General features: G+C 40.7%; 1 protein-coding gene across 1 annotated transcript; it reads left to right on the forward strand.

Moving 5' to 3' along the window:
- Positions 1 to 887: 887 nt before the first annotated feature.
- Positions 888 to 26,757, forward strand: LOC311053256 (polyhomeotic-like protein 2). The gene is made up of 15 exons (XM_084068717.1): positions 888 to 982; positions 4,800 to 5,064; positions 7,984 to 8,127; positions 8,426 to 8,503; positions 10,187 to 10,348; positions 10,469 to 10,555; positions 11,372 to 11,699; positions 15,404 to 15,798; positions 16,288 to 16,396; positions 20,062 to 20,282; positions 22,459 to 22,558; positions 22,701 to 22,815; positions 23,608 to 23,734; positions 24,327 to 24,600; positions 25,275 to 26,757. The coding sequence occupies exons 2-15, from the start codon at positions 4,867 to 4,869 to the stop codon at positions 25,427 to 25,429; spliced, it is 2,493 nt and encodes an 830-aa protein (XP_083924843.1). The 5' UTR covers positions 888 to 982; positions 4,800 to 4,866; the 3' UTR covers positions 25,430 to 26,757.
- Positions 26,758 to 27,730: the final 973 nt, after the last annotated feature.

The following is a 27,730-nucleotide window of genomic DNA, read 5'->3' on the forward strand; positions in this document are numbered from 1 at the left end:
AGTGCAAGGGGAAGAGCCTGTCTCTGCCTGTGACACAGTCGGCTCATAAAGAATGATGGATGTTGTTGGGCCTTTGAACACATGGACCAGCTCATTAAATTATATGTCACTTAAGGAGTGTACTTTTTAACTTATGCTTGAATATGGGCAGCTTGTTTGTTTCTATATGGACTATGGTAGAGAAACTGCAGCTTATAGAGGCAATTATTTGCCATTTACTTGGCACTTTAAAGCACTACGTGAATATTTTTCATATGGAGCTCTTGCAGTGTGGCATGCCAACCTACACAACACCATATATGGAAATTGCAGTGAGCTTGTAGACTAATGACTATCATCCATATATCCATATGTACATCCATCCATCCATCCATACATACATACATACATCCATACCCACTTGCATATAATATAGGACACACACGGTACATACAAACACACTGAGGTATGAACACACAAGAAGAATTCCTCCATGAATTAAAGATATATATATAATATATATATTAGATAAGTTTGAAAAGCTACATCAAATATCTAAAATGTATTCAAGGTTTTGTTGGCCATATTTTACTTTATTTGTTCCTGTATGTGCCACTTCTACAGTATTTTGACATCTATACAAATACCCTGAAAAGTGAACTCCTTGCTGTCATGGACATAGACACAGTGACATGCCTTCAGGCAAGGGCTCCATAGCAGGGCACCCGACCCCTGTCATCTCCCTCTGAGACAACAGGAGGGGAGGGTCCCAAGGAAATGGGAGGTCACTGGTGGATAGACGCCAAACATTGGATAACTCCAGTCACATGACAACTTATGGAATGCTAATTCATAGAATTTCGCCTCCCTCTCTTGGTGTGTAGTGAAGCTATCTACAGAGGGAGCGAGGAGGAGGCAACAATTTTCCAACCTAGAATAACAGAACAGAAGGCAACAGCTCGAGTAGAGGGTGACTCAGTGAGGACTGGACACATTCATGAAGGTACGATCTGACTGTCTTTCTGTGAAGGTGAAGGTTACTTTGTGATGATACAGGTGATTTTTTAAATATTTGGCACCAGAGAGAGAGATAGAGAGAGAGAGAGAGAGAGAGAGAGAGAGAAAGAAAGAAAGAAAGAAGAGTGCGCGTGCGTGCGTGTGCGTGCATGTTTGTTTACTTTACAGTATGTCCACATGGGTTTCAGTGTTTGTGTGTGAAAGCCAGCTTCACACCACTCGTGTGTATGCATGTGTGTTTTTGCTCAAGCTCAAATTGTGTGCATGTACAGGTATGTGTCATGTACACATTACATAATTACGTTATTACGCATGGCAGCATTTGAATTGGATTTAAACATAGAAGGTCACTACTGAGTGCAACAAGACACTGCAGTAGCACAGTACACACACACACACACACACACACACACACACACACACACACACACACACACACACACACACACACACACACACACACACACACCAGTACAGAGTGTACATAATGTGTAATTGCTATTTTACATTCCCATTTGTATATTTTACCAATGGGTGTGGACTGTTTTTCTGCTGATATACAGAGTGACAGCAGCCTGACATCTGTTTATGTTTTATCAAGTTAATTGTATAAATATCTATAATAACTTGAATTCAGAGTTTGTGGTTGGTGTGCGTGGGGTCACTGGGGTGTAATTTGTTTGAGGATAGATATTTTTAGACCAGTTGAGATCCATGAAGCTTGTTAGTCAACTGACAACCATCTATTAATAACCAATGCTTGTGCAGTGTTCTTTGTAAGCAGTTTACACCCCATGGCATTATTTTGCCATTGAGACAGACAGTACGCAGTCAAATCTGCAGTGTTTAAGTTTGAGAGTGTAAATGTAACAAAATGGATGCATACAAGTCCATTTAGTTCCATTTGGGCATGCTACTGTAGGAACCCCAGTCCAGTCCCAAAGTGCACACTAGTGTTAAACTTACTGTTGTTTATATAATTAAATATAACAACCTGTTTCAAGATTCTTGAACCCTAATTCCCCCAAAACCGTCACTAGTAAGTATATTGAGTAAGTGATGTCAATACACACTTGCATGCATGTGATCAACACACACACACGCACGCACGCACGCACGCACGCACGCACGCACGCACGCACGCACGCACGCACGCACGCACGCACGCACGCACGCACACACACACACACACTGTAATCAGGTTTTTCCTTTATGTATAGATGTGTAGAAAGTGAACTCTAAATGGCTGTGGCTTTCTGACCCTCAGGCTGTACACCTGCAGTAGCCGTTGACTCGTTATGCATAATTATGTCATAAAAACAGCTTGAAAAATCTGCTTGGTCCTTGTTACTTACATTTGTCACAAAACACTGCCAGGAGCAATCAATTAGTCTTATGTCACAAAGAAAAGTTCAGCCAATATATATTTTCTTTTTTTTTCATATTATTGAAAACATTTAAATAAATGAATGAATAACAATTTCAGATAATAACAGATCTACAAGCTCACCCGTTGTGAGCTTATAGATCTGCCATTGTCACTATTTTTGAAAAATTAAGAAAATGTTTTAAAATCTTCACTCTACATGTATAATGGTATGTCCAAAATAGGGACACAAGGTTGAAAGATAGTTTAGGAAATGGATACATTTCCATTTAACATCAGAAGTCGTCATCCTCAACAAATCTGCGGTGGCTTTTCCCTCCAGTCACCATCTCAATGTACAACAATCACAACATGGTTGCAGCTCCCTTTGTCACACGTCCCCATAATCAATGAAACCAAGACAACGGAGGATGTCTTTCACCCTGCAGTGAAAAGCCTGTCCCCAACAGACAAAGAAGCCAGCTTTATGGCAGATCTGTTACGGAATAGTGGTCACCAAACCTCAGCGTATCTGCCTCGGCCGTAGACCTAACGGGCGACAAAACTCTAAAAAGGAGTATACGTAGCAAAATTGTGCATTTTCCAACACAAAGTTTGAAAATGTTTAGTTTGAATTGATTTCATTGGCAGTGTTTTTGTGGAGTGGTATGACTGAGAGGACTTGCTGCCCTACAAACTCACTTTTGAGTCAAAAACTTACCTAGAGCCCTCAAGCCCTGCTTGAGGGCCTCGAACAGCAGGAGTTTGAGGTACCCAGATTGAAGTGACTGGACTGGACAAATCTTTCCCTAAATTGAAGAAACTCTTTCTCCCCTGAGGTTTGGCAATACAGGCATGATGTATGAGGATCTCAACTATCACAGTGGGGCAGGTGTGTAGTGTCACACAAAACTCTGTAATGGTAGCTTTGGTGAAAAGGATGGGTCATAAACTCCCTCCCTGTCTTTATTAGAGGGCTATTATGCCATATAGAGTCTGACATTGCTTTGATTCTGAAAGTGCATTGTAATATGAGCTCCATCATAATGCTTAATTTAATACTCTGTTGTGCAATGGTGTCTTTCACTCCTTTAAAGCTCTCAAACAAGGTCCAATAAGCATACACAGGCACTTAGATAAACAGAATCACACAAATTAGAAATGTGTTAAGACGATGTACTCTTAATATACCACGTTCCGTCGTTCCATCCTGATTCCCCCCCAAAAATAGTGATATAATGCAGTAGTTCTCAAACATTTTAAATTGACAAAAAAACAAAACTGTTATGCATTTGGCCATGGGCCCCATAACTCACAGACCACAGAGTCACAGACCTGTAAAGGTCCATTTGGTTCCTAACTATCAATAATTTAGCTGGGGATCCCCTGGAGAACCACTGATATAATGTACAACACCTGTTTGCTAGGCCCAGTCAGTCCCTGATTTGTAAAAATTATCGTTCAAAAATGTCAGTAACTTAAGACATATGATACTATGTTCAAATACAGATCATGACCCACGACTGCGTCGCATACAGTATAACCTCTTCTCTTTCCTGTCGGCTTTTACAGTAGTTTAAGTGTTTAAATAAATAAATAGGAATCCTTCTTGTGTGTGCACAGAGCCGCTAATCATAATTCAAGTCATTAGTCAAATGACATGTTCATGTCTGACAGGACTTTTTGTCGTTAATTCAAGCAGTAGTAAGCTCAAACTGCAGCTCATGGTGCAGTAATCCAGTGGTTTTCAAAGTGGGGTCCAGGGATCCCCAGGTGTCCTTGAGGGAGTTCCAGGGGGTCCCCAGTTAATTGATAGTTAGAAATAAAATGGACTCTTATGGGTCTGTTTCTAAGAGTTTAACAAAGTATTCATTCAATCATTCAAACAAACATTTACACCTGGCATTAAAATGCATCCCCAAATGGCATTACATACTTCAACCCTACTGCATACTTAAATTACAATCCAAGCTGCCTGTCAGCGTTTAAAATTTATTTTGTTGGATCTGGAGGCAAATATTTTTGTCTGTCTAAATCACCCAGGATACACCAGATAAAATATGACCTCTGTCCCTGATAAATACCCACCAAAGCCACCATGGGGTGCTAACTGAGCACACACACTTCTTCTGCCAGCTGGATCAAGGATCCTTTGTCTTGTTGCACATTTGGCCTCTGAAGCCTGATATTGTCCATCAGTGCGTTAGCGAAACAGCTCAGTACTGTAGCCCACTGATGAAAAAAGAAATGGGAAAAAATTAGATAAATAGAATGAACTAATCATTAAATGAACAATCTGAATTATACTGTGCAGCCTGTACTCAAACTGGTAAAGACATAAAGGTAGATTCAACTGGTCCTCACAAACTGAAAATGTTCTCACAACTTCAACTACTGACATGTTGCTATAATTCCTTTATTTTCTTGCTGCCTATAGGTGCTTTTAATCTATTTTAATCAGGAAGAGGAGTCCCGTTGGGGCTGGACTGGAGGTGGAGAGTGCCATGCACGTTGAGCAGACACCAGTGGCCTCTAGTGCCAGCAGCACCACGACTCCCACTAACAGCACCACAGCCACTACCAACACCATCACCACCAACACCATCATCACCACCAACACTATCACAACCAGTGGGGCTGGGAGGCACATTTTGCCCCGGATATCAGTCTACAGTGGGATAACAGACAGACAAACAGTCCAAGTAAGTCCATTTTATAGTTATTTCTATCTTCATTGATGAGTACAGTTGAAAATTACACAAACGGTTCTTCTAATCATGGACATCACGAACTTGTGAAGTAATGTGCCCCTTCAAAACCAATCATGAATATATGTAATGTATGTTACATCAACAGGCCAGTTGATGCATGTTTCTTACAATACTGACACGGGTGAAATAGACCTTTTTATGGCAGCCATACTAATTTAAGGTTCTCTTCCAGTTAATGTAGCAGAGCCTTTCCAGAGCAATGCCAATGTGGGATAGGCCTACAGCTAAACAGGGAATCTACACTAAATTCGATACACACCCTTGATAAGCTTTCACAGAGAAGCACACAAAAAGCTCACTTTGGGACCTTTAATGAACAATAACATATTTTGTAAACACTATTTGAAGTCATGCATTCTTTCATCCTACCTTTATATAAATCAATACTTTCCTCATAATATCTGAAAAACAAAAACTCACTGTCCTTGGTTCTCATATATAGCTTTGTTTTTGCACTAAGCTCCGCCTGCAACATTGAGATAACCGGGAAGCATAGAAGTGCATTAGGAGATAGAATCAGGCATTCTAGCACCATGGCACTGTGAAAAGTGTGAAATTATAATTAATATGCATCAAATACATACACATTTAATGTTGCTGGTGTGGTGCAAACTCCCCATATTTCATACGTAAAAACAGACTTGTTTGGCACAACAGGAAGGTGCTAAGCTAAACCATCTGCCGTGGCATTGGTAAATGGTCCGACGGCTCTTTTTTTTCCGTAGCACCATTGGTCCAACGGCGTGCATTATTACTAAGCCTAACCTGAACCCTAACTACCATAACCTAAAACAATTCGGACTATTGGGGTTTTGGAATAATGGGCTGTCGGACCAATGGGCAGGTCCCATAAACAAAAGACCCAACAGGTCTTTTAACCACTTAGTCTAGACTGTACTTCGTCTTTTTTTTGTCTGACACCAAATCTCTTTGCAATGCATTATGAGCTTATAGCTATTTTTGGCTAATGTTCCCCCCAGAATATGGATGCTGGTGTTCAAGTGGTTAATAGGGCAGCCACAGGTGCTAGCATGTATCTGATAAAATAGACACCCCTGGAGAGTGAACTGGACAACAGGAGAAAGGAGGAGCATGTAACTCCACAAAGATGTCCTGTGCATGTTGACATTGATCAGTATCTCTTCCAGTGATAAGAAACATTCTTTATCAGTTTGAGTCAAATGTAAGAGAAGCAGGCTCATCACAACAAAGGATGAGGGTACCCTCTCGCTTCTCCTATTGCTGTGGAACCGAAATAAGCTGTCACTCAACCTTGATGTAGAGATTTAGTTGAAGAATGGGGAAAGTCTGTATTTTGTCATATGATGGGGTTGCTAGTTGAAAATTAGGCTTTACTCATGACCCAGAGCCTTGGCTCCACTGTCTTCTTTTTGAATTAACCCATTTTAAATATTGATCTAATATTGATCCAGTCTCATTTCTTCAGTGTACTTAGGATTTCTGAGATGGATTTTTTTATTAAAATGTATTTAACTTTATATAACTTGATGCTAACTAATAATACTAATAATACTCAATTAATTGAATACACAGGACCACAATGGAAACCAGCCCTTAGGGCTTTTTGTGTTATCCTTTTAGCACCATTTGTATAATCGTACCACTGAACCTTTTTGCAAACTGTTAATAAAGTATTCAATCAATCAATCAATCAATCAAACAGATTACAGAATCCCTTCATTATTCGACAAGAGAATCCCTTTCTCAGAAAAGGGCTAATCCCCAACAGATGGATTTCAAACAATGTTGCTCTTTTCAAGTGTTGACTCGATGGTAATATATATAGATACAGTAGATACCTTTATTGATGCCGCAGGGAAAATTCAGGCGCCAGAGACAGCATGTAGAATGTAGTTTTAATCATACTGCAGGCCTAACTGAGATCATACTGTAACTGAGAATGAGATTGTGACTGAGATTGTAACAGAGTATGAGAATAGTGAAATCCTTAGAGTTCATTTATCCGTTTGTCACTCTGAGAACATACACCCTACGAGTTAAATGGACAATCAGCATTTGACTTTGTGCAAACGTGTCTCACACACATATGCATGCACACACTCTCACAGACATCTACAAGCCAGGGCTTGTCCGTGGCCGGATGCATGTATGCATGTTGGGGAATGGCCCCTTGCTCCTGCAGGCAGTGATTGAGTAGAGATGGGGCCCTGCAGCAAGGGGATGTTGGAGGGGGTCTGGATGGGGTCTGGATGCCTGGCTGTCAGAGCCCTCTGACTGATTGCTCAGAGGTGACTGGGTCACTGGACACACATCATACCCTGAGATCCTGTGTGTACACACACTCACACGTGCGCTGTGAGACTGAGTATTCAGCTACAGTGGGCGAGGCAGATTAGTGAACTTCAGCAGTTTAGATGGAGAAGCCTGTAGAAATGTATTCATTTTATTGTACTTTCAGCCTCTGAATGGTGTATCTGTAGCATTGTGTACATGATGTAGTGCATAAGTGCAACCTAACGTCCCTCCTCCAGTCTTTCTGTGCTTTCTGTTCTTCTCTGCTTCCTCTATTTTTGTCTCTTTCTCCGCCACAGCTCTCACTGTCCACCTCTGCTGTGTGTGTGTGTGTGTGTGTGTGTGTGTGTGTGTGTGTGTGTGTGTGTGTGTGTGTGTGTGTGTGTGTGTGTGTGTGTGTGTGTGTGTGTGTGTGTGTGTGTGTGTGTGTGTGTGTGTGTGTGTGTGTGTGTGTGTGTGTGTGTGTGTGTGTGTGTGTGTGTGTGTGTGTGTGTGTGTGTGTGTGTGTGTGTGTGTGTGTGCGTGCCTGCCTGCCTGCCTGCCTGCCTGCCTGCCTGCCTGCCTGCCTGCCTGTAGGTTCTCCAGCAGGCTCTGAATGGGCAGCCTGGCACAGCTGCTCAGTACCTTCAGCAGATGTATGTGGCCCAGCAGCAGCACCTCATGCTGCAGACAGCAGCACTGAACACCACTCAGCTCCAGAGTCTGGGTACCATGCAGCAGGTTAGTCAAAATGTCCACCATTGTACCCATCCCAAAGAAATCCAAAGTGACATGTCTGAATGACTGGAGACCTGTCACTCTCACAGCAATAGCCAGCAAATGCTTTGAGAAGCTGGTGAGAGAATACATCTGCTCCATACTACCTGCCTTGCTAGACCTGTGGCAGTTTGCATACCGTCAAAACAGATCCACCGACGATGCAATTGCCCATAAGGGTCCATTTGGACCCCTGGTGGTCCCCAGACCCGACATTGAGAACCAGTGGGTTAGACGGTGTTTGTGTCTCTCTGTTTCCCAGGGAACCCTGGTGGCAGGACATCCAACATCCAACCAGAACAGTTCTCCAGTCCAACAGACAGGAAACACACAAACCACTGTGAGTTGGGATGCAGTCATGCATACTGTGCCATTTCTTCACTGCCAATACCTACTCCCGGTAGTACAGTACCATAACGTTTTATCCCATGATAAGGCTTTTTGTACTTTTATTCTGTATTCTTTTCAATTCAGTTTCACCCTGCTTCACATATTATTATTACATACTATTATTGACCCTTATTAGGTGCTGTTTAGCATGGTTATCTTTGAGGGGTATAGGAGCAGGATTCATTATCTCCGCCAGGCCAGACGTATGTTGTGTGTGTGTGTGTGTGTGTGTGTGTGTGTGTGTGTGTGTGTGTGTGTGTGTGTGTGTGTGTGTCTGTGTGTTCTGTGAGCAGCTTATCTCTGGCACCGCTGGACCGATCGGCATGAAACTTTGCATGCACAAGAAGACCCTCCACTCCATATCTTTTAAAACGGCCTCATGGTGGCGCTATAACTGTCCGCTTCACATTTTGTCCTGTAACTACTGAACTGTAGATTACTGGCTGGTACAGTAAAAAACGCCGGATCCCTTGGCTCATAACGCAACTCCCCATAATAGGCCCTGCCCATTTGTGCCTGACTACATTTTCTGCCGTTTTGCATTTTCTTCAAAACACACTTTTTGCTACTACTCCTAAAGATTTTGTGCAAACCTAACACAAATGACACATTATCTCTGGAGTCATGTTATCAAGCTGTATCTGTCAGATATCATATTCATATTCCCTTCCAACTGGCTAGGATAGACTTGGGTAGCCAATCCATCGGGGCTTTTAAACAGTCACGGCTGTCTAATTGTTATACTGCCATATCCCATATATTGAAACCAATTTGATTGCACATTATAGGGTTAAATTGAATTAGAGCAGTAAAACAAGCTCCTCAGACTGTTATACAGGGTCCCCACGGTCATGAAATTCCTGGAAATATTTTGAAATTAAAAAAAATAAAATCCAGTACTGGAAAAGGTTTGAAATTGATCAAACATCATCAAAGGTCCTGGAATTTATCAAGGGTCCTGGAAAAATATTTGGCTATGCATTGTTTTTGGCTATTGATTTTGTTAAAACAAAACATTTTCATAAACATGAATAATATTACACGAAATATGTAACATAAGTAGTTTTTCGCCGAACGGGCTGTATGACGGCAGCCTAATGTATGTCTCAAACTTTATTTTTGCTACACTGCCTATCTTTGGGCATTCTACATAGGAGTAAGAGACACATTATTGCGCCGAATGATTGTTATATAGGCCTGGAAATTGGGCTAAATATTCTGGAAAAGTTTTGGAAAAGTTTTGGAAATTCATTGCTAAAAATGTGTGGGGACCCTGGTTATAGCCTATCAGTTTCATGCAGTGTAAAAGCAAATATGGACAATATAAACACAAGTCAACAATACAACAATGCAAGCATGCAGTTGCAACAGTAGTATAAAAGAGTGGTGGATAGTAATAAATGCACTACAAAAACGAAACAAACGCAGTATCCAAGTACACAGTCAAATCCTGTTAATTTAACTCTGAGAGTGAACAAATGTAACCAAATGGGCCCTGTTTACATCTCGTTAAATTAACACTGAGAATTTAGCATTGTATCAGAGAACAAGTTGTAAATGTAAAGCAACTGATTCATTTGTATACCTATCAACACACCACCAACACCACCAACATCATCATCATCATCGTCAGATCAACTTGACTGTGCCTGTGACGGCCGCCCAGCTCATCAGCAGATCACAGAGTGTCAGCGCTGTTGCCAACTGCGTACCTCAGACAGCTGTGATCCTGAGGAACGCCTCGAACCCCATCCTTACTGCCAGCCAAGCCCAGATGTATCTACGGGCTCAGATGGTGAGAGAGTACATCTACGCTACATCCAAATTGTAACAAATTGTTTTTCTACTGTGCTACAGAAAATGGTGTGTTTCAGTTTCATTGGTTCGTGACTTCTGGGTTTTTTCTTCATTCTAGCTCTTCTTGACCCCAACTGCAGCCATTACTGCAACCAAAGAAGCCTTGACTCAATCAACCACCCAGCAGCAGACCTCTGGAGCACAGGTCAATATGTTGGAGGGATGGATGGGTCCAGAGAGGATGTAGTGGTTGAGAATACTGCATGATCTCCCCTTTGATAGATGACTAGCCAAATAACTAAAGCCTGATCAATATGTTGATGGACAATATATCGGCCATTATTTAACTATTTTGATTATTTAATTATGCAGCCAATGTGTCCCGATTTATATCCACTTAGAACCTGGCATCCCTATTTTGTAATTATAGTTGACAAATGCTTTTAAAAGCATGTACATCTGCTTTTATTAAAAATAGCAGATCTACAAGCTTTGATTAATTGAGTACTTTATTAGTCAGAAATTAAGGCTAAAAGGATGACTCAAAAAAGCTCACAACACATTGCAACGTGTTTCTTTTTTCAGCTTATTTTTTCAATAGGGCTTCCTTGTCAAAACGTTAAATGAAGTTACATTTGTTTGTGTTTATTGTTATCTATCAATGTTATGTTTGTTTTTTGTTTTTATTAATCTTATAAGTTACAGTAAATGTTCTCAAATAGAAGCTATAATCAAAGCTAAGTTCTTACAATTGAAAGAAAGTGATGAAAGAAAGTCAAAACATTGGTAATCAGTGGGCTAGGACTCTCCAAAAATCGGGATTGGCATTGGACCCAAAAATCACAGATCTGGCTCTACAAATAACTACAACAACTGCATAACACGTTTTAAAATGACAAATTCACATTTGTGTGTGCTTACATGGCACTCAAAAACTTTGTTATCACATAACGTTAACACTATCACACAAATCCAGACAGATGGAAGAATGCAGGACACATTACATCTGTCCTCCCCTCAGGTGCAGAACCTTTCTATGTGCAGGATACAGGGGCCAACTCTGTCTGCACCCTCCACCTCCTCCACAACACCCTGTGCTACTGCGTCTGCTGTTCAGCTGCAGGGTCTGTGCCTAAAGCAGACATCCGGATGCAACCAATTCACCATCCCAGTTCCAGGGCAGGGGTCACCTGGGCAGGGGAAAGTCTCTGAAGAAAACGAAGGTCCAGGACCTGATAATGAAGCCCCATCAGAAAGGCAGAAGCGAGAGGGACAAGTGGAAGTGAGAGGACTGATGAGTGTCAGCCAAAGTCTGACAACTCTCACCCAGCATCCACTCATCAGCCCAGGTAAACACTCACCCAGCATCAGCCCAGGTAAACACCCATTCAACACTCATGCTATTGATCCACAAGGGAAAATGCAATATGCTCTCAATATGCAGTTAAGGGAGAGGTAAAATTGGGGAAAGATAATAAAAAATAAAAAGAAGTGCATAAAAAAGTAAGTTTAAAATGTGAATTAAGTCATTTAAAAGGAACATCTACTATAAAAAAAAGTTAGAATTAAAGGTAACAGAGACAAGGCTTAGCACTTTGTTCAGCAGTCTGATGGTTGCTTGATAACATTGTTCAGAAGTCTGGTGGTGTGGCTCCTGATACTCTGGTATGACTTGCCTGGTCGTGGGGTGATGAATGTCCTTGATGATACTCTCAGCCTTGATTGACTACACATCATTTCTCATGTATTTCCTGGAGGGAGGGAAACTCACTTCCTACGCTGCGCTGAGCTGTCTGCAAAACTCTCTGTAGTGCTTTGCAGTCGACGCCGGTGCAGTTCCCATACCAGGCGGTGGTGCACCCTACGGTGCCGTTATAGCACCCTGAGGATGAATTTCCGGAGGTAGTATAGCCGTTGCTATGTGTTTTTTTTACCACAAGCGTGGTGTGTGGCCTATTTAAGGACCTCGTAGATGTGTATTCCAAGACGATGATCGGGATGCTTTATTGTTGGTTTCAAAACAATTCTAAATGCTGCTGGAAGCCAGTGTAATGCTCCTGGAAGCCAGGGTAATGAAGATTGAAATAATATGGTCATTCCTTTTTCAAATAGAAAACCACCTGTTAATCTGTCTGTCTGGGAACTTGTTTTGCATTGCAATTCATCAGTTCAAAATGGAAGAGGAAGCACATACACTGTAAATCGTTTCTCTTTGCCTTTAAGGGATTTGTCCTCTTCCTGTCCCTCCTGCCTCCTACCAGAACCCTTCCAGGGGCAAACCCCTCCACTGTGGATGCTAATGGTGAGAAGTGCAGCCATGGCTGCAGCTGTGCAGTGTCCACAGCTGGGAGCTCTGACCCAGGGGTCTCCACATCCGAACAGCCCCTAATGAGCTACCAGATGGGGGTTGGGGGATGCTGTGCAGCACAACACATCTCCCATGTCACATGTGCACAAAGAAAGCCCTTCCCCCATCTGAGGGCCCCCAAAATCAATACAGCAGCGAGTCGAGCTTCTGTTTCTGATTAAAATGCGGGAAAGAGCTGCTCTTATGTGGGGAAATGAACCACAGGAGACACTGCCATTATTATACCTTTGATTCCCTGAAGCTTTAGAGGAGCTGTAAATCAAACTGGGTTGTTTTGTTTATTTAAGCTGGTATAGATTCATCCTCATAAGCTCAACATGTACAGTATAATCTTAATAATTGTAATCACACTCAAAATCACATGTGGTATATCAGAGATGTACTGTAATGCAGTAGGCCTGTGCAGTAAATAGGTCAGGGTTCAAGTCGATAGGGCTTGGCTGAACAAACAAGTAACCTCTCCGTACACACTGGGAGCGATTATTTTGTGTGATTAATTCACATTAATTTAAACTGCTGTTTGTGTTAAGAGTTCATGCACACTGAGTGCAATTATAACGAGTCATACATAAACCTGTATGAATAAAAGTTTGATGTGAAATGATAATAATTTATTTGAGTCACTCCTGATGTGTAATGACCTTTATAATGGTGTCAGCAGAACCAGCAGCTTTCTAGATTGACTTGATTCTGTGGTTGTTTTCGGCGAGCAACACTGTCGTACGACAATGTATAAATAAGGCTTAATTCAGTGGAGACCGTTTTGGGGGATTGAAGACTTTAACTTCCATCCAATCTATATATCTGTCTATACATTTCAGGAATCTCTCTCTGTGTGACTGTGTCCCTTTATGGTCAAATATGGAGATCCCCGAATGCTCCTAAGTTGGTGCATCACAGTCATACATGACATCATAGACTGGCCTTGAAGTACTCACTAGTGTTTACGGTGTCACTCTGTAGGAGGTTAGCTGTCTATAAGAGAGTAAACCGCTGGACTGATCACATGTTTTATAAAGTGAATGTTTTATATTCAACTTTAATTTGATAATTGAAGTCACTGGGGCTCGTATCGAGCTGAAGCCTTACATACATACATCATAGCTGTCATGGACGACTGACTGACTGGCCAGGTGAAGTTCGAGATCCACATGAAGCCATGTTGTTCCCATTTAGATCTCGAGATCCATGCAGATGGATGAAGCCATGGTTTTGACAAAAACAATATTGGTCAACTGTGGGCAACTTGTATCTAAAACAAACAAAAAAAGTCAAGTACTGATTTCCTATTTAATTAGATATGATCTAGTAGCCTAATTGCTAAAGCCTGAAGATGTTGGCAAATTCACCAATTTGTGGTTTTAAAAATCACCTTAGACTCTAGGAAACTATTACAGAGGCTTTATCAACTTGCATGTTTTCAGACTATTGCAGATTACATCTTGTATCAAATCCCTCTGGCAAAAACCCTGGTATGCAGTCTCAGGAACTAGACAACAATAGAGAAAAAGTGTTAAATTTGTTCTACTTTTTCCACTGCCCAGTGTCCCACTCAACCACAGAAGGGGGAGTTGTCAAAACATTGCCATAGCTCTCTTATACATGTTTAGGAGCCTGAGGTCACCATACCAGAGGAAATGTAAACAAGAGCACAAGAAGAATAACACATCTAGTGATGAGCTCTCCTCCCACGCAACACAAATATTCTAGGACCAGATATGTGGGAGTTTCTACCATGGACAGTTAAGTACACTGTAAAATCCTCAGTACACTGGTACTGTAAAATCCTCAGTTACACATGGATGAATTAATACAGAGGATTGTATAATGTACTTTCACACATGGACCAGCCAAGCCATGTTAGGTTATAAATGAAAACTGACTTGAAGCACATTAAATATAACACTTAATGTTATCATTAGGTGTCTCGCACTGATTAGCTTAACTGTTTTGAATGATGAGAGGAACATGGCTTGAGATATGATTAATTATAGCGGTGGCACGCAAATTATAACTACTGAACCTTTGAACCTTTTCACTTAATGAGACTTTATGCTGCATCACATATAGGAGATACAGCATATGATGTTTTCACAGAGGCATTTAAGTGCTTAATTGACGGTACTAGAATGTAAAGTCTTTGCCAGCATTTTTCTCTGCTGCTGATCATTGTGCTAATGTGTAATGTGCTGAGAAATTGTGTTCACTACATTTTTTACTTCATGACTGACTTCATGACTGACTGACTGACTGGATGGATGGATGGATGGATGGATAGATAGATAAATAGACTGATGACAAGAATAATTGTTCATACATCTTAAAAAAATCTTAGGAAACAACTTGAGTCGCTTTGATGAGCCATAATTGCTGACTAACTTAGCTTCTATTAGTAACGTTTGCACTATAGATCAGAGTTCCTTTAATCCTGTTGCACCGCCTGCCTGTACTTATTGGGATTGAATAATGTGCAGTGCACTTAATCACACTTCGGTTTCTGCTGTCAGGCAAGATTTTTTTTCTTTTCAATTGCAATTTTCATTTGGAAATCTATTGCACCCAATAAGCTGTTGTATATACATTAGATGCTACACTGTCACAACATTTCTATATAATTACTTAAATGCCAACGGTTGGCATTGACATTTTACTGTTAACGGTATCTTTTCTGACCTGTTGTTTCAGCATGCGCCCAAATCCAGATGCAACCTCAGCTTCAACAACATAAACAACAGAACACTGGTATCCAGCAGCAACATGCTCCTCAGCAGAGCCAGGTCACACTCCTCCATACCCACACCCGGGCCCAGATGGTACAAACCCTGGCCATCCAGCCCCATGTACAACCTCAAACCAGACAAGACCCTGCTCCAGTGTTGCCCAAGCCCCCTGTGTCCAGCCTGCCAGCAGCCATCTTTCATTCCATTGTTAGGCGTACATCTCAGGTATTATCCCCCAGTGAGCCAACCCAGGACCCACATAGACCAACATCTGACCAGTCCCTGGCAGCGCAGCCCTGTGCTAAGCCTCTGCAACAAGCTGAAGCTGGCTTCCAGAGCCAGCTCACTGCAAAAAACACAGTAAGGGGCCGATTTACTTCTTATAGCCCAAGCTGAATTGGTGATGGTCCATATGGTACTACATTAATAGTTACTAGACCATACCCGGTCGACGCATCCGTGGGGGGATATGCGCACATGATCTGGCAACCCCGGAGGCGACATTCTTTCACACATAAACGCTAATAAGAAGCTGAGATTTGATGAAATTCAAAAACGGGCTTCACAGTTAAGCTCAGATGGTAATGGTCAATGGCTGTGTGCAAAATCAGAGCAATTGCTTGCTCCAGCCACTGAGGAAGGACAACCGGGTAGCTTCACCACTGCAGACAGCCTCACCACTACAGAGGTTACTAGAATTATAGTAGGATAGCAGCATTGCACAATGTGTTCTTGGCTGGAAAGGAGCACCTAAATTAATGCAGAGACAGAGGTTTATGATATTCAGCAGTTTTAAAAAGGCAATTTCTTATGTTAGTATATCAACATATACCTGTCATTGTAACACAGAACAACACCATCCCTGCTGCCCAGCAAATTATGCCAAATCCTGTGCAGGCGGATAACACTACCAAGCAACAGCCAGCAAACTCTGACATGTCTGCTTACAAGACTGAAGGTAGGAATAATAACTGCAAACTCTGAATATTTTCCCCTGCTTTAGTTTGCTACAACAGAGCAAATGATTGATGAGGTCACTTACACTATGAATACATATGAATTAGCTTTTCTTTGGAATGTGTTAACTTTCATGTTATTATATTTGTATCTGGTGCTGATCTTGAATCTGCTGTCCATTTAACACCTATTCCCTTCATCACACAGTAAATGCTCTCTGCATTCATGCACCCATAGACACGTCACAATGGCCGCCTCCACTCCAGCTCTCCCCTCAAGCGGAAGATCAAATCTGTCATACTCTAGTGTACATTGTCCTGCACAGCCACACCAGATTGTGCCACTAATAAGGAAGCGAAGCGGGTATTGGCTTTTGTCATTACCATGACCGGAGACATGCTTGGGACACAGCTGTGGTGTGTTTGGGAAGAATTAATGGAGAATTATGCCTTGTCCGCATCCACATATGAATAATAGAAGTATAACAGGCCAAAAGAGGCTAGAGAGTTTGTGAGATTCTGGTTTCTGGGTGTACATTAGCTGTTTAGATAATGAATAGATACACTTGGAAATCAGGGCACCATATTGAATATTGGACCGCCAATATCTGACTGACATTAAAATACATGACCATGATACTTTTTTGAGAGCCCCTCCTGTCAGCCCAGAGTTCTTGGGCTTAAAGATATGAACTATCTTTATGAATAGCCTGCCCTGGAAGTGTCAGCCTGCAAGACAGTTTTCCACACAGAGAATAATAAGGTGTGTAGCATTAAAACTGTGGCCATAGGGAGGGGAAGTTTAGTCAGTAACTACCCCTTTGTTTAAGATCATATTGAATCAGTAATAGAAATTATTGCATGTAATCCTTTTTTAGCTTTAAGCACTTTTTTTTTTTTTTTTTAGCTTTAAGCACGTATCACATAATTGTGTGCATGTGAAGTTGATAATGATAAAATACCTTGCCTTGAGAAATATCCCCAGGCTATGGAGAGTAAATGATGACCATAACATTTTTTTTCCCAATTTTTATTTCAATATGAAGTGAAACTGGCAAGATAAAAGATATAATACAATGGGCTATTAGGCCTAGTGTAATGTTATGAGTGTTTTCATTATTTTGAATATAATGCCATAGCCTTCAACAGGTTGAAGTTTTCCCTATTATTAATGTTGATGTTTCTGACAATGAATTTGCCTAGTTTTACTGGCAGGTTACGTTAGTGAACTAAAGCCAAGCATCTATTTTACCACTGATTGTATGTATGTATGGATGGATGTATCAGAGAGTGTAGCCTACATCAAACAGCAGCATACTCCTGTGCAGTATTACACATTATAAACACAGTACATGAGCACAACCGCGAGTAGAAGGGAAATGCGAGGAGTGGAGACGGCCAATCATGTACCTCTGTTTCTTTACTCTAACCATTCAAACCAATCAGGCAGCGAGCTCTTCGTTGGGAACTCCGCTGTGATTGGACCGCTTTCCAGGTTTCGCTGGCCAATGGCGGGGGTGTTGGATTTCTCTATTCACTTCAGCGTTGCCATGTCTGCTTATTATAAGCGACTTTGGGCTTGTTTTTCTGTAAAGTTGTTTGTACATTTTGGTAGTTGCGGGTTGCGGTTTTGGGTCTTCTTGTTTCCTTATATTGTTTAAACCAGTTGTTCTAAAACATTTTCAAGGCAAGAACAAGAACCCCCAAATGAATATGTATTTGTCTGCTGACCCCATCTGAAAACATTTGCCAGGGATAAGATTTGCGTTGTTAAATAGCCTACGTTTCAAAAATATTCCTAATTTTTTCACAATTTCTTCCAAGATTCTTTTGAAGATTCAAAAGTTCTACAAGCTTACAATGCGTCGCATCGCGAGCTTGTCGATCGGCTATTTTCAAATAGCCAATGTTGTATTATGTTATGTTTTGGGCGAAGATCGAGCTCGCTTCTTTTGGGCTTGTTCTCATAGACCTGGTTGCTTATTTCAAAACCTGGCAACACTGCTTCCAACGAATCCTGCTCAAAGTAGTAATAGACAGACAGGCAGGCAGCGTACAAAGAGGTTTACATGGGGCTGCGGGAGCGGCGCCGGTGGCTCCTGTAAATCAGAACAACCACACGAGAAAATGAAAAGAAAAAGTTTGGATATGAACTGTTTGTGTAATTAATTGGGCGTTAATTCCCGTGTGAAACGGTTGCGTGCGTTTGTTGGACATTCTGCTGTGGTTTTGGAGGAGAACGCGTGGCGGCTGCAGTGTGTGGTGCGTTGTTTCCCCGGCGGACTGGAGGGCATTATATGAAAGAGATCGTTGTCTGGTGCAGGAGCAGCAGCGGAACAAAGGGCTGTGCAGCAGCTTTTATTGTCACAGCCCACTGCTACTGTTTATTACTGAAGTCGCTTTTATTGGATTATTGTGAAAGTAAGCCAACTGTTCATCATCATGTCTCTCTCGGCTGCGTTGAACTTTTCGGATCTTTGCATGCAAAGTTAATATTTAGCTCTGTGCAGTGGTGGAAAGTAACTAAGTACATTTACTCAAGTACTGTGGTTAAGTACAATTTTGAGGTATTTTTTATTATATTTTTATTTTACCGGAGTATTTCCAATTTTCAATACTTTTACTTCTACTCCACTACATCTCAGAGGCAAATATTGTACTTTTACTCCACTACATTTATTTGAAAACTTAACTTAATTATTATATCGAATACGGTGCAGTCATTTGTATTTTATACATTGGCTATTTTAGACAAGCTCGCATGCTCAGGTGATGTGAGCTTGTAGATCTGCTATTTTCAAACATTTAAGTGCCTTACCTAACAGTATATTTTGATGCCAATAGTTTTGTACTTTTACTCAAGTCACTTTTTGAACACAGGCATTTTACTTGTAACATAGTATTTTTTATATTGTGATATTGCTACTTTTACTTAAGTAAAATATCATCATCTGAGTACTTTTTCCACCACTGCCTCGCCTACTCTCTTCCAGTGGTGTAAAGTAACAAAGTAACTAAGTACATTTACTCAAGTACTGTAAAGTACAGTTTTGAGGTATTTTTTACTTAACTGGAGTATTGTAGATCTGCTATTCCATACCAGGATCTCGTAGTTTAGGAGTCAGTGTGATGATAATGTGACCGCGGCTCGACAAGTCAACTGGTTGACAAGTTTATTATCCCTGTTAATTGTGCCGTTTTAACATGTTTTATTTGTTTCGGTAAAGACAAGTTCATTTGGATTTCACATTGTTGTTGCTGTGCAGTGGTGGAAGTACTGTACTTAAGTAAAATGTTTAAGGTATTTCAGTCTTTCCAATTTTCAGTACTTCTACTCCACTACAACTCAGAGGCAAATATTATACTTTTACTCCACTACTATTATTTGAAAACTTTAGTTACTTTGTAGATTTTGATTATTAAAAGATTTTAATAATTGTTATACTATGATACCTTGTGAGTTGTGAAACGGGACTTTCTGCCTAATGAGTACTTTTACTTTTGGTACTTTAAATATATTTTGATGCAAATACTTTTGCACTTTTACTCAATTAAATTTTGATTACTGGGCTTTTACTTTTAGTATTGCATTTCATTGCAGTATTTAAGTAAAAAATGTGGGTACTGTGTGTGTGTGTGTGTGTGTGTGTGTGTGTGTGTGTGGCAGGTGAGGAGGAGGCTGCAGGCTGCGGGCTGAATGTGAACCGTCCAGGTGGCTCGGCTCCAGTCATGACCTCGGGGAATGGGAACAATGCACCCACGGTTACTGGCAGCACCCCGCAGAATGGCGAGAGCAAGCCGCCCCCTCAGCAGGCCATAGTGAAGCCCCACATCCTCACCCACCTCATCGGGGGATTCGTTATCCAAGAAGGCGCAGAGCCATTCCCTGTGAGTATAGACTGTCTCACTCTGACAAGAGTTACATTTTGGTGTGTGTGTTGGGTGGGTTGTATAGTAGGCCTTTCAGGTAACAAGGAATGTAAATACAAAATAGGAGAGTGATAGGTGTATCAGGTGGGATTAGCCGCAAGCAACTCTTAGATCCTATTTTAATATCTGGAATCTAGAGTTGCAATACCAACCCTTGATAGCCCATACATCCAAACAGAGAAGTCCTTTCTGATTGTGTTAAACGTCGTTAAACTCACCACTGTACGGAAAGCATGAATTATCCTCTTTCTATCTGCAAAGTTTTTGTTTCATAAAAATCCACCGTAGACATGATATGAGATACTTTCTGTCAAGAAATTCCGCGCAGGTGATTCTTTTTCTAAGTGTTCGAGTTTGGAAGCTCTTGTTGGAAATCACTCAATGGTCCTTCGTACCACCTGTTTCTAAATTGCACATAATGCAGGAGGCAGCAGGACGTTGCGTTATTGAAAACGAGTGCTTCCAAACTCCAACATTAATTATCACTTGCACAGAATTTCTTGACAGAAAGTAGCTAGTAAGAAAGTAACATGCATACATTGCAGATAGAAAAAGGATAATTCAAGCTTTCAGTACAGCTGCAATGTTGTTTAATACAATCAGATCTGACCTTTCTTTTTGAATGTATGGGCTGTCAAGGGTTGGTAATGGTATTGCAACTCTAGATTCCAGATATTAAAAATTGGATCTAAGAGTTGCTTGCGGCTAAGGTGGGATATTGACACATGGCACCTTTTGATGACCTGCTAAGATTGTTTTGTCTCTTTTGTCTACTCAAGAGCATCAGACAGCCTAACAGTGGTAGGCTGAGAGGCTAGATCAGGTATTTGATTTCGACATCAATCAGTTGCAGTACCATACATTTTGGGTGACTATATTTTTCTGTGAAATATTAAAACAAATATATATTTTTTATTTATTATACAAGTTTTCTGCTATACATCCATGGACCACAAGAGGTAGCAGAACTCTAGTCTCTTAGCTTATATTCTGTGGAGAAGTTTGAAGTGACTTTTTCTTGAGTGTTTGTTTAAAAGTGGAATTGAGAGATATCATTCCATAAGCAGAACTTGCTGCCATTGTTTCTTGTGTCTTCCAAGGGTCTCTCCCCCTGTCTCTTGATTACCCTCACCCCCTCTTCTAAAAGAGATGAATGAATTACCACAACACTGGCCACGTGGTGGAAGCAATTTATACACTAAACCAGAGGCACCATTCATTTTTACGTTGTCAATGTCCACTACTGCCTCTTATGATACTTATAGAAATAGACCATACCCGGTCGGCGCAGCCGTGGGGGGATATACGCACATGATCTGGCAACCCGGGAGGCAGTTTGTCCCATAGCTGGGCAGCCGCAGCTATGGGACGACATTCTTTGACACAAAAACGCTAATAAGAAGCTGAGATTTGATGAAATTGAAAAACGGGCTTCACAGTTAAGTTCAGATGGTAATGGTCAATGGCTGTGTGCAAAATCAGAGCAATTGGTCCAGCCAGTGGGGAGAACCGGGTAGCTTCACCACCACCACCACCACTACAAACGCACAGAGGTTACTAGAATTATAGTAGGAAGTAGGATAGTAGGATAGTAGGATAGACCCTATGTAATAAACATATTTCTTGAATGGTAAAGCTAAAAATTACATGTCAAGTGATAAATGCACAATGATTTGATTTTACTAGGGATCTCCATTAGCTGCTACCATAGCAACCACCTAGTCTTCCTGGGGTCCACATAAAAACACATTCAAAAACATTTGTAGTAGAAACATACATTTCAAATGCAAAAAGATCAGGACACACACACACACACACACACACACACACACACACACACACACACACACACACACACACACACACACACACACACACACACACACACACACACACACACACACACACACACACACAATAAATTCTAAACCAACTGATATAAAGAGAGAACCCTAACCTAAATGGCAGAATAATAAAAAATGCCAATAGGACACATGCAATAACATATGACAAAAACACAGACCACATTAAGTGAGTTGCTTTAATTGAAACAAAGACCTTTTCTCGATTTGTTTCTTTCAATCCACAGCTTTAAAGTCATAACCATCTTTGCCTTCCATTTCACTGCACTCAGGTGGAACGTCCATCATTCTCCATTGAAAGCCTCAGGAAGCATAAGCATTATTCTGAGAGGCAGAATCACAATTCAGAGATGGAGAATCTCTCATCACAAGGTAAAGACCGTGGCTGAAAGAGGCTCACATCACTTTCCTATTTCTACATTCACCGTTACAATTTATTCATCAATGTTCTTACACCTAAAATATGAAACAACCTACAAACAATCTTTCTGTTGTTTTCGCTTTGACTCTTCAGAGCTGAAGAAGCAGCAGGATGAGCCCATGCTAACCTGTGAACTTTGTGGGAGAGTAGATTTTGCCTACATCTTCAAAGGGTCCAAGAGGTTCTGTTCCACTATCTGTGCTAAACGGTAAGGGAAGGCCAAGGGCTCAATATGGAAGAATGATATAATTCTGCTATAGCATATTGAAGGGGTAAATTAACATATAGGATTTTTAATTTGTTGTTTTTGGTTATTGTTTTAGTTTTCTGGTTATTATTTTCATAATAATACTGATTACGTTTGCATTCATTGTTACTGAGGGTAACAATGAATGCTGGGTGATAATTTGTTTAGCATATACATTGCCGTATTTATTACACACTTTTAACTTCTCTGGCAAAGGAATGGTCGACTCGCTGGGATTTCCCGACAGTGTGGGGAGGCTGCATACCCATGTTGGTATGCAGCTGTTCTGTGAGCCATCAAAGAACGCTAGCAAGCTGTTTGAAAATAAAATGTAACTAGTATAAGCTCATACATCTTACTGGGCCGATACTACCTGACACTGATCCAGCCCTAGCGCATGGTGAACAGTTCAACATGCAACACTTTTTGCCGGGCTGTAGTTGTAAATAAGAATTTGTTCTCAACTTGTTTTCCTGGTTAAATAAAGGTAAAAAACAAATCTTTAGCTTTCACTAATTGGTCTGCTACTGCTGTTTAAACCCTAGGGCTGGTACTGCTTTTCAGCCATCTGTCCTTTTATCACTACCCTCGTTCATAGCAAATAAAGCCTGTATATGTTATAAAACACAATATCTACCACATTACACTTGAATTACATTTTATGAAACCTGAAAGAAAATTTCTTAAAAGTAACAAAGCACCCACTGACGAAACAATGGTTAATACAACTATTCTGTGACCTTTTTTCTGCAGTTACAATGTGGGATGCTCAAAGCGAGTTGGTCTCCTCTCAAACCGCAGAACTGCAATGGAGAACCTGAAGAAACAGAGAACACTGAACGGCACCCACAGAAATTCTAATTTCGAGTCTAAAAAGAAGGTGAGGCAGCAGTTAAGTGGTGTCAGGTTTGTTCATGCCAACATGATTCATTGTACAGTATGTTTCCTGACCTCCACCCAGGTGTAATGGCCTAACAAAAGCCATACCACAGATTAATATAGGCTAGCTTGAGTTAAAGTCTTGCCATGACATTGTGATGTGTGTCTTATTTAAAGCTACAATCCATATTTCTTATGTGTGTTGCAAGAATGTCCAACCCGAAACCAGGGTCTTCATTTATTGTTTAGCTAGTTATATTGTAATACAATATTCTACCATACAGATTGGTTGAAATGACATTTTACTCTGTGGTGCTGTTAGTCGAGTGGTTAAGGCATGTACCACATCCGCGGGTTCAATTCCGGAACCCGACGGCAGCTTTACTGCATGTCACTCCCCTGCTCTCACTGTCTCCTGTCTCTCTCTACTGTACTATCGAATAAAGCAGAAAAGCCCCAAAATGTATTGAAGAAAAACAAGTGTTTGTTTTATTAATCAAAATGAGTCCAGAATTGTAGCTTTTAAAGCTAATAATATTTTCTGGTATTTTTGCAAAGCAAAACCTGTGCTAATTTGAATTAATCTCCTTCAGGTTCCTCCTAGCCACCAGAAACCTATTGTCGGTGCCGTGACCGCTGGCCACTTGGCTCACCCTGCGCAGGGTGAGTCGAGCCAGTGTTCGGACATGTCCAACTACGAGAGACCGCTGTCACCTCTGTCGGCAGCGGCTTCCGCTGCCCAGCGCGTGCACCCGGGTAGAGGGCCTGAGCACTCTGAGCTGCCCCTGCTGTCCCACAGCTTCCTGGCTTGTGACCCCGCCCAGTGGAACGTAGAGGATGTTTATGAGTTCATCTGCTCTTTGCCAGGTGGGCATCACTTAAAAAAAAAAAAAAAAAGCCTTTCTGAATTTTGCAGCAATGTTTTTTGTTGAGTTTGTAGAGCGGCTATTTTCTCTATTTGTCTTATGACTATGTTTATAGGGCTTAAGTCAGGGGTATTCAACTAGATTAGGCAGGGGGCCACAACTGTAAAATAATTTGGAGTACGCGCGCGAAAATTTTCGGGTCTAATTCGGTCTAATTCGGGTCTAATTCGGTTCTATTTGACCAATATAAATCAACCTTTTTTCGGGTCTAATTCGGTCTAATTCGGTTCTATTTAAGGTTCTAAGTTAAGTTCCAATGAAAGATGGCCTTTCAAGAACTAATGAAGGATAAATAATTTGTACTGTTTTAACTTTGATAACATAAATCAAAGTTAAAATAAATAATAATTATGAAAATTAAAAAAAAAAAGCTTCCTTGTGGCCAGGGGCCACAAGGAAGCTCCTCGCGGAAAAAAAAAAAAAAAGCTTCCTTGTGGCCAGGGGCCACAAGGAAGCTCCTCGCGGGCCGCATGTGGCCCGCGGGCCGCCAGTTGAATATCTATGGCTTAAGTGGTTAAACGAATAACGGACAAAATGTGGATGCCATGTACAACACCCTCTTCTTTTTGTTTTCCTTTAAAATCCATCTCTGACATGACTCATTGTTGAACGCAGGTTGCCTAGAGATAGCCGAGGAGTTCCGCTCACAGGAGATAGATGGACAGGCCCTGCTGCTGCTGAAAGAAGACCACCTCATGGGGACCATGAACATCAAACTTGGCCCTGCTCTCAAGATCTTCGCCCAAATCAGCATGCTGAAAGATTCATAGCCACCCTGACATTTCCAACACACACACACACACACACACACACACACACACACACACACACACACACACACACACACACACACACACACGCAGTCACTCACTCTTTAAGGCAGCTCCAATCTGTCTGACTGGACAGGAGATGTTCAGGACCTTTTAGTAATGCCTTCTGTCATCTGGATGGTGTAGAGGGGTCAGTTAGGAGGCCATAATTAAGTTTGACTTTTCTTCCAGACAGACATCATTCCTGTGGCCTATAATTGACAACAAGCACCTCAACGTGCTTGACTTTTCCACTCTGTTAATGACTTTTACTTGACATCAGGAAAACCATTGTTAGGTAGTGAAGTCAGTTTTACAAGAATCCTGGTAGTTAGCCTGCTTTGGTATAAGCGTTCCAATAGATAATATATTTTTCTTTATAAAGTACTGGGTCTTGTCTGCACTGAGATGCTCGAGATCAGTTCATTCCCTAGTGCCGTTATCGCTGAAGACCAATACAGCTTTTCTGGACGGCTGTGTAGTTTTCATATCACTGTGTTTTCTTATTGTGCTTTTACAACCGTGCCCTGATAGTGATGGTCAGATGTTGGACTGTTAATCAAAAATGTTATTGCTTTTTTATCGACTTTGAACAAAATGCATTCATAGAATGTTTTTAATAATTGTATTTTTTATTATGGACGTGTTTCAACAGATTGTGATTTGATGACACAAATACAAAGAAAGTAAACATTCACTTGACATAAAAGGGGCAGCGCTAAGACAAAGTTGTGTGTCGTGAATGTTTATAAAGTTTGTGGTTCCAAAGCTCTGCCCAGGTGCGATACTGTAGCGGATATCATTACATACCTCATCCATTTGTAGAGCAGAACAAGCTGTTCTAAATCTACTGCTGAAAACACTGATGTCATTTTATGGAAGTGTAGTCAATGATTTACAATTTCTTAATAATGTAATCCCAAAACCCCAAAACATTCAGAAAAAAACCCTGTTATAGCAGTCAATATTTTAATTAGCACTTGATTTTATCCTGAAAGACCTCAACTTGACATCAAATGTAATGGTACCAATACTGCATACTACTGTTTTAAACATTGTTTTATTTTTTTACAGTGACCATTTTGTTATTTTAAATTATACTATTAATTACCAAATGCCTCCAGATTGTGACTATGACCCAAAACAAAGATGCATGGTGGCAATTGTAATGAAAGTTTGATTTCTTGGTGGATGTATCACATGTGCCTTCTCATAAAGAGAATCACCAACTATAGTATGTTCATTGTCAGTGGTACATGTATCGTGTTGTTAGTGGTAATGTTTATGGAATTGTTTTGCAGGATACCTTTTGTACTTTAAAATAAATCCTTAAAGTGATTGTACACATTTTCTGTGTAACACTTGTTGGTAACACTTCAATCCTGTAGCAGTGTTATGTTATGTTTATTTATTTAATATTCGTCCAAATTACATTGGACAAACCAGATGCATTGCTTACAGTGTATATAGCACGAGTGCTAATGTTCAACACCTGTCTACAGGAAGCTTTTCTAAAATACAGTAACACCAATCTAAAACCCAATCAAGTACAAAAAAATAAAATAATTGTGTGTATATATATATATACACACACACCCATAGGCCTACATATGTATGGATACACATATATACACACACTCACATGTACTAATAATTAACATCATCAAAATCAATATCAGACCCAATACATTAACTAAACAAAAGAAGACAATCATTCAAATAACCAATCAGTAACTATACATGTGAGCACAGTTGATTTGATTTCAACCATAATTTGAGCCCTCTGTTAAACACATTACCATCCGTCTCTAGTTTTAGAACCGTAGGCAAAGAGTTCCAAAGGTTTACCCCCTTTACTGAGAAGGCAGACTGCCCGAATGTGTTCTTCCTTATAGGCACTGTACAGTCATCATGTGTTGATGCTCGTGTAGTTGCTCTACCAGAGCTCTGACGCCTATCAACCAGTCCAGAAAACAGAGGTGAAAAATGTTGAAACAGTAAGCCAACAGTCTTCAAAGTGCTTTCAGATTTGTCAGTTAAACTAGTTATTCAAACAGAATCACCATGGCAGAGCTATTGTTTTAAACCTTTTGAAAGAAATGGGCCAAACTTTCTAGGTCTAACGTATTTATGTGTAACCCAGCTATAAAATAAGTTATACTTTAAATAGTATTAAAATCATTTAATGAATGGTTTGTTTAAAAAGTGTTAAAAGCCTTTAAAAAGGTACGTGTTTTTGTTTAAAAACGTAATGTATAACTC

The sequence above is a fragment of the Gymnoscopelus microlampas genome (genome assembly GCF_963454915.1).
Source record: "Gymnoscopelus microlampas genome assembly, chromosome: 10".
Classification (NCBI taxonomy): Eukaryota; Metazoa; Chordata; class Actinopteri; order Myctophiformes; family Myctophidae; genus Gymnoscopelus; species Gymnoscopelus microlampas.

Coding starts and splice junctions, on each gene's coding strand:
- LOC311053256 (XM_084068717.1), top strand. CDS start 4,867: ATGCACGTTGAGCAGACACCAGTGGCCTCTAGTGCCAGCAGCACCACG. Junction 8,128..8,425: donor GTCTGGGTACCATGCAGCAG/GTTAGTCAAAAT, acceptor TCTGTTTCCCAG/GGAACCCTGGTGGCAGGACA. Junction 22,559..22,700: donor GGAGAATCTCTCATCACAAG/GTAAAGACCGTG, acceptor TTGACTCTTCAG/AGCTGAAGAAGCAGCAGGAT.